This window comes from Orycteropus afer, unplaced genomic scaffold (genome assembly GCF_000298275.1).
Source record: "Orycteropus afer afer isolate SDZICR_OR568_19922 unplaced genomic scaffold, OryAfe1.0 scaffold00045, whole genome shotgun sequence".
Lineage (NCBI taxonomy): Eukaryota > Metazoa > Chordata > Mammalia > Tubulidentata > Orycteropodidae > Orycteropus > Orycteropus afer.
The window spans coordinates 15282367-15290420 of record NW_006921632.1 but is presented as its reverse complement, the minus strand read 5'-3'; the positions used below and the strand labels follow the sequence as shown (position 1 = coordinate 15290420).

Here is an 8054-nt window from a genome sequence, read left to right as displayed (position 1 = left end):
CAAATCAATACTCATCTCCACCTATCTGACAGTGTTCCCTCCACTACACTTCCACCCTAGGTAACCAACAAAGAAAATTTCCTTCCATATACAAACCTTTCCTTGACTTTTTACAATAATGGATTAATACAATATTTGTCCTTCTGTGATTTACTTATTTCACTCAGCATAATGTCCTCCAAGTTCATCCATGTTATGCAGTGTTTTGTAGATTCTATGTTATTCTTTAGGGTTGCATAGTATTCCACTGTGTGTATGTACCATAGTTTGGTGATCCAGTCTTCTGTTGATGGATTTCTTTATTTCCTTTTCAGCAATCTCTCTGTTGGTGTAGAAGAATCCAACTGATTTTGGATGTTAATCTTGTATCCTGGCACTATGCTAAATCTCTCAATTAGTTCCAGTGGTTTCTTTGCTGAGTCTCTTGGGTTTTCTATGTATAGGATCATATCATCAGTAAATGGGGATAGTTTTACTTCTTCCTTACCAATATGGATGCCTTTGATTTCCCTCTCTTGCTTTATGCCCTGGCTAGGACTTTCAGTACAATGTTGAATAGAAGTGGTGATAGAGGCATCCTTGTCTGGTTCCTTTTCGTAAGGGGAATGGTTTCAGTCTCACTCCATTGAGAATAATTTTGGCTGTTGTTTTTGCATATACTCCCATTATATATATGTTGAGGAATGTCCCTTCTATTCCTGTTTTGCTAAGAGTTTTGATCAGGAATGGATATTGGATTTTATGAAATGTCTTCTCTACATCGATTGATAAGATAATGTTGTTGTTTTCCTTTGTTTTATTTATGTGATGGATGTCGTTGATTTTTTTTTTCTAATGTTTAATCATCCTTTCATACCTGGTATGAGTCCCACTTGGTCATAATGCTTTATTTATTTATTTTTTTATATGTTCTTGGAGTCTATTGGTTAGGATTTTGTTGAAGTTTTTGCATCTATATTCATGAGGGATATTGGTCTATAGTTTTCTTTTTAGTGATGTCTTTGCATGGTTTTGGTATCAAGGTTATGTTTGCTTCATAAAATGAGGAGGATTCTGCCCTTTTCTATGTTCTGGAATAGTTTGAGTAGGATTGGTGTCAGTTCTCTGACTGTTTGGTAGAATTCTCCAGTGAAACCATCTTGGCCAGGGCTTTTTATTTGTTGGTAAATTTTTTTTATGACCTGTTCAATTTCTTCTTTTGTTATGGGTCTATTCAACTTTTCCATCTCAGTCTGTGTTCATTTAGGTATGTAGTGTGTTTCTAGAAATCTGTCCATTTATTCTAGATTTCAAATTGTTGGAGTACAATAGTACTTGGACATAGCACATAGTATCCTGATTATCCTTTTTATTTCAGTTGGTTCTGTTGTGATGTCACCCAATTAATTTCATATTCGTGTTATTTGTATTATCTCTTTTTCCTTTCTTAAATTTTCAGTGGTTTGTCAATTTTATTAATCTTTTCAAAAAACCGACTTCTAGTCTTGTTGAGTTTTCCTATTGTCTTTTGATTTTCTGTTTCATTTATTTCTGCTCAAATCTTTATTCTTTCTTTTCTTCTGATGACTGTAGGCTTTTTTTTTTTTTTTGCTACTCTTTTTCTAATTGTTGGAGATTTTGGGTTAAGGTGTTGATTTTGGCTCTTTCTTCTTTTTTTTTAATGTGTGTATTTATTTATTGCTATAAATTGGCCTCTGATCACTGCTTTTGCTGTGTTCTAAAGATTTCCGTATGTTGTGTTTTCATTCTTGCTTGATTCAAGGAATTTTTTTTTATTTCATTTTTTATTTCCTCTATTACCCAGTCATTTTTAAGTAGGGTGTTGTTCAGTTTCCATGTGTTTGGTGTTTTTCCATTCATCTTCCTACTGTTGATTTCTAATTTTATAGCATTGTGATCTGAGAAGATGCTTTGCAGTATTTCAATGTTTTTAAATTCAGTAAGGCTTGCTTTATGGCCTAACATATGGTCTATCATGGAGAATGTTCCATGTGTACTAGAAAATAATGTATAATGTACTGTTGTTGGGTGAAGTGCTTTGTACATATCAATAAGGTTAAGTTGGTGCATTGTGTTGTTTATTTCTTCTTCATCTTTGCTGAGTTTCTTTCCAGTTGTTCTATCGTTCATTGAAAGTGGTATATTAAAGTCTCCTCCTATGACTGTGGAATCATCTATTTGTCTTTTCAATTCTGTTAAAGTCTCACCTATGTATTTTGGGGCTCTTTCACTTAGTGCATAGATATTTATTATGGTTATGTCCTGTTGTTCAGTTGATCTTTTAATCATTATATAATGTCTTTCCTTGTCTCTTATGGTGGTTTTTGTCTTCAAGTCAGTTTTATCAGAAATTAATATGGCCACTCTTGCTCTTTTTTGATTGCCATTTGCTTGCTATATCATTTTCCAACCTTTGATTTTTAGTCTGTTTTTTTCTTTGTCTCTAAGGTGTGTCTCTTTTAGATAGAATATTGATAGGTTATGTTTACTTATCCAGTCTGCAACCCTCCATCTCTTGAGTGGTACATTTAATCCATTTACATTCAATGTAATTATTGACAAGTATGAATTTGTTGCTGTCATTCTGTTATTTGCTTTTTCATGGTGTTGCTGATTTCTTTGTTCCATTCAGTTTTCTGTGCTGAGCTCATTTTGTTTATGAATCATGTTATCATTTCCTACATTGCTGTTGTTTTAATATTTGCTAAATATTTGTGCTTGTCTTCTATTTTACCGTGATGTGAAGGTTTATCATTTTTCTTTGAGGTTACTCTTTGATTTATAATTTCCTCCTGAGTTTAGAACAGTCTATTTTATCTTACAATTCTCTTGACTTCCTCATCATTTGTAAGTTCTGTAACTATTTTCTCACCCTTTTTGATTTGTAGTTGTCCTCATTTGCCAATTGATGTCTATGGTTCCCTGTTTACATTCCTGTAAGCTTATTTTACTTTGGATACTTCCATAACTGGATTGGTTTCTAGGTTATGTCATCATGTGTGTTAATGGTCAGTTGTTTGCTGCTGTTGGTTCTCTGTCAAAAGGACTCCCTTTAGCATCTCTTGTAAGGCTTGTCTGGTTTTATCAAACTCCCTTAATTTTTGCTTATCCTAATTTCCTAATTTCACCATCCTATTTGAGGGAAAATTTTGGTGGGTATATAATTCTTGATTGGAATTTTTTGTCTTTCAGAGTTTTATATAGATCATCCCATTGTGTTCTGTTTACCTCGTGCCACTCTGATAGGAATATACCACAAATGGGATGGCTTGAACAAACAGGAGTTTATTCTCTTACAGTTTGGAGGCTTTAAGTCCAAGTTCAAAGTGCCAGGCTCTAGAGACTGTGTGAAAGCCCCTCAACCTTTGGCTTCAGCTCTGCCTCTTGCTCCCAGCCCACTGAAGCTAGAGGCATCTCTTCACTCAGGCAGCTACTGCCTGCTGAGGCTAATAAGCCCAAGGTTGACAAATAAAATGGCACAGTGCTGATGTTACCAAGCCACACGGCAGGGTATTAATTTAAGTCCATTGTAAGTCCCAAGGTTGGCAGAGCATGGCAGGCTGCCAAACAATGACATAGCTACATGCAGAGTTCAAGTGTGCCATAAGCTAGAGACCATTCCCCAAGGCTTCTCCTTATATTGCAGGAAGTAGACCACATCCCTAAGGCAGTTACTCAGCTGCTCACACTAGATTTCAGCATGGAGTTGATTACCAGTCTCATCATGGGCTAGTTGCCCATTCAACCAGGCCCGGCCACATTGACACAAAAACTGAACTACCACAGCTGCTAACTAAAAGGTTAGTGGTTTGAACTTACCAGCTTCTCCATTAAAGAAAAATAAGGAAGTCTGCTTCTGTAAAGATTTACAGCCTTGGAAACCCAACGGAGGTTGCTATTAGTCAGAACTGACTGATGACAGTGAGTATGATTTTGGTTACTATGTTAAAAGTACCAGATATGCTATATGAACATATATGAAAGAAATAATTTATTTACATTATTTGAAAAATATTCCCAAGCTTTCTGATTTTATGGCTCTTAATCATGTTCAAATACACAAGACAAAATGAAAAAAATCACAAATGTGTTCACAAACCATTATCTGTGCATGGGATAGAGGAAAAAATAACTATGCATTCTCTCTCTATACATGAGGTAGAGACATCATTTCAGAATCTTGGAGTATACAGCATTTTCAGTATTAGGTCTCTTAGCATTTGATTTAACAGCCAGTCCGTTCTCAGATTCCCTTTCAGGCCTCGGAAACAGGGATGAGTTGGTTTGGAAACCTGCCTCTTCTCTTGGAAACACCCATGGATATACCTTATTGCTCCAGAAATTGGCCCAAGAAACATAGCAAGTTAATTTTTAGTTCTGTTTTCATGAATAGATGACCCTTGACAATACATTGAAGAAGAAACTAGTAATTAAGCTGAAAATACCCAGTCAAATACTGCTTAGTTAAAGATATTTTGAATCAAGCCATGATCCTTGGCTTTGACATGAACTAAGTAAATTTAGAATTTGCTATCTTTCCTTGTCTCTCAATCAGCCAAGCACACTCTCATATCCAATCTGAAGAATGCTTATGAGAAAGGTGACAGACAAGGGGTTGACCATTTTCAGCAGGAGACCAGCTACAAGTTGGCTTTGCCCAACAAAAGATAATGGTTACTTTTAGCTCTTCCCCTCATGTTGCTTTTCAACCTGCAACTTTCACTAATCAGGGATTCTGAAAAGAGAAAATTATGATCAGTGAAGGCATAAGGATATACCCTAGCTAATGATACTAGGTGCTAATTTGTCTCATTTGCCTAAAGACATTTAAATGTCATTGGAGCTGTTTTGTTGAGTAATTTGTGCATACTTTAAAATCATTCCAAATGTATTATTTGCTTACTTAAGCTAATTACCTCAAATTTAATTAGATGCCATGATCCTGGCTCACCCACCTTTTCAGTGATACATTTTTCCTAATGAGTAGAAAAATCTTTGACAGTCTGAGAAGTAAAATCAGATTATTGGGTTCAACTGATGTCACAGATTTATTATGCCACAATGTTTTCAGAAAGGAGGAGACCATGAGGTTCAGTTAGGAATGTCCATTCACTTAGTGTCCAACTCTTACAATGTTTTTCTCCTGCTGCTTAACTCTTTCTGAAGTGCCCAAACTTCCATTTCCTCAAGGGAAAGATTTTCCTCAGCTTCCTTTTGGCCTACTTCATCACTTGTCTTCACTTCACATGTTCTCATTTTTGAACTTCTTATTCTCTGTGGACCAGGTTTTTGACATCCATCTTCTAATAATCAGAATGTTATATATCTTAGAATTCCTCATATCATAATCTGCTCACATTCCTTACTTTTGCTAAAGGAAACACATGGGTGGACCAAAGGCATCATATGGCCATTATTTTCTTTTCCTCTTTTCATGTAACTGCAAGTCTCATTTTCCTAATCCCTTTACAATACCTCAGTAGAACGTTTTTAGCTTCTATCTACTCCATTTTTAAAAAATGCTCACAATGTCATTTATTGTGAAACAATTACCAAGTCCCTATAGCTATTAAAAACATAGAATAGAACCCTCCTCCCCAGAATTATTTGGATAAATTTTCTAACACTCAGCTTTTTCTGGCCTACACAGTTCACAGAATATGTTCATGCTTTAAGGTTGTTGTTGTTGTTATTTGCCATCGAGTCGGCCCTGACTCATCGCGACCCCTCCTTGGATTTCCGAGGCAGTATCACTACGGAAGTAGGATTGCCCAACCTTCCTTCTGAGGAGTGGCTGGTGGGTTTGAACCGCCAGCCTTCTGGTGAGCAGTCAAGTGCCTTAGGCACTATGCTACCAGGGCTCCTGCTTTAAGGTTAATGGATGGCTTATGTCTTCAGGAATTCATTGCTTAATTATTTGGACAGGGAGGCCACAGGCAAGGCACAAATACTGAGCACAGTGGCAAATGTTACATGATCAAAAATCTGTATATATAAAAAATGGAATAAAACCAAAAACCAAACTCACTGCCATCAGGTTGGGTCTGACTTATCGTGACCCCTCCTTGGGTTTCTGAGGCAGTATCATTACAGAAGTAGATTGCCCAACCTTCTTTCTGAGAAATGGCTGGTGGGGTTGAACCGCCAGTCCTCTGGTTAGCAGTCAAAATGCCTTAGGCACTACGCTACCAGAGCTCCCAAAATATGGAATATGGAGTCTTATTTTTTTTTTTGGAAAAAAAAAGTTTAAGAGCATGTTAAATATCTGGCAAGCCCTTCCAGGATCCTCACTGGGTACTGAACTACTTTAATAAAATCTCATCTTTCACAGAGAAAGATTCAGAGGTGCTATCATTAGCCTTTGCTATAATTCTTCTGTTAGCTCCAAGGATTTAAAATACAAAATCTGCAATCTTTCTTATGGGTTCAACCTGATACAGATCGGTGCCATTCAGAACTACACAGCTTTCCTAGAACAACACTCAATTGGAAGTAAGTAAATGTCAATGATTAATTTACTAGGCTCATCCTAAGCATCTGGTAGTACCTTCTGAATAATGGCAGTAAGTGGTGTGTGCATCCAGGTGGTTGGGTGTCTTTTCATCCGCAAGATTCAGAAGATAGTTTTGAAAGGAGGCTGAGGAAGAAGGGCTTAGAGGGACCCTTTTCCCCATGCTTGCTGTAAGGCCCAGCAATCTAAGCATTTTGAAGAGTTAAACTGGGAGAGGGGAGGGGCAGTTTGGAGCCAAGGCTGTGTATGAACATAGTCATTAAGATTTTATTTTTATGTTATTTAACTGCTTTCTTTCATAATCCCTCCCTTTTCCAGATGCCAGAATCATCACATACCCATTCCCAGTAGTAATATGCCTGTGAAATTAGGAAGATCGACGGTGTGGCGATTGCACCTGGAGTCAGACTGCCAGGTAAGGTAATTCCAACCCCCTCACTCATTAGGCCTTGATTGGCTATTAATGCTCCCTAAAATGTCCTAAGGCGGGCACAGCCTGGCTTTTTCCCCGTCTTTGCTGCTCAATCAGTCTTGCCGCCTCTCTACACTCCCGAGTTCTGGATCCTGAGTTGAGAAGCCTCGATATGCAGATACATAATAACGATTTCCTAAACTCACAGCTACTTAGCTGGTGATTTGGTTATCAGACATATTTATTGAAGACTGACTTGATGCCGGACGGTGAGAATTCAGCGGAAAATCGGACGATCAAAGTTTCTGTCCTTCACATTCTGGTAGAATTAAAAGTTGTTTCCCACATCCATGCTGTGCCCATCATCAGCTCTGCCCAGGGTGAGGAGCCCTGAGTGTTGTAAGCTTACTTTTCAGGCAAAGGAGAACACAGCTTCCCGGGGGGGGGGGGGCGGGGGGGGCGCAGGGGGCCATTTAAGCAGTCCGCGGACAACATTTGAAAGAAGTCGCCCAGTAGCAAAGGAAAGAAGGGTGCTTCTCGAGGTAGCGCCTATTAGGGTTAATACGGCGGATTCAGGGTTCTAGCCTGAAGCTGAAACTTCTAGCCAAACAAACTCTGAGATCACACCCCCAACCCTTCTCCTCCCCGCCGACCAGTAGCTGCAGCAGTCACCGCTGCCCTAGGCGAAGGCTATGGGAGGCTGGGGGCTCGGAGGAGGTGGGCTATGCTTACATTCCCACTCTCTGCGACTCCTTCCTCGGTCAGCCCCATCTGTTTAATATGGGCTATGCCCTGGAGCGCTTTGCCGAAACCGTGGACTCGGATTTAGAGTGCAAGCTGTGCGGTCAGGTGCTGGAGGAGCCCCTGTGCACGCCCTGCGGGCACGTCTTCTGCGCCAGCTGCCTGCTGCCCTGGGCGGCGCGGTGGCGCCGGTGCCCGCTGCAGTGCCAGCCTGTGGCGCCCAACGAGCTGCACCGGGTGCTGCCGCTGCGCAGCCTCATCCAGAAGCTGCGCATCCAGTGCGACTACCGAGTCCGCGGCTGTGGCCTCACGGTTCGGCTGCACGAGCTGGCGGCGCACGTCGAGCGCTGCGACTACGGCCCGGACAGCCGCCGCCGCCGCTCGGGCTGT

General features: G+C 39.8%; 1 protein-coding gene across 1 annotated transcript in view; it reads left to right on the top strand.

The window, feature by feature from the left end:
- The first annotated feature begins 7703 nt into the window (after positions 1 to 7703).
- Positions 7704 to 8054, top strand: part of PDZRN4 (PDZ domain containing ring finger 4) — a 591189-nt gene continuing 590838 nt past the window's right edge. Inside the window, exon 1 of the mRNA XM_042780539.1 lies at positions 7704 to 8054. This exon is cut by the window's right edge and continues 309 nt beyond it. Coding sequence (XP_042636473.1) covers positions 7704 to 8054 — 351 coding nt within the window.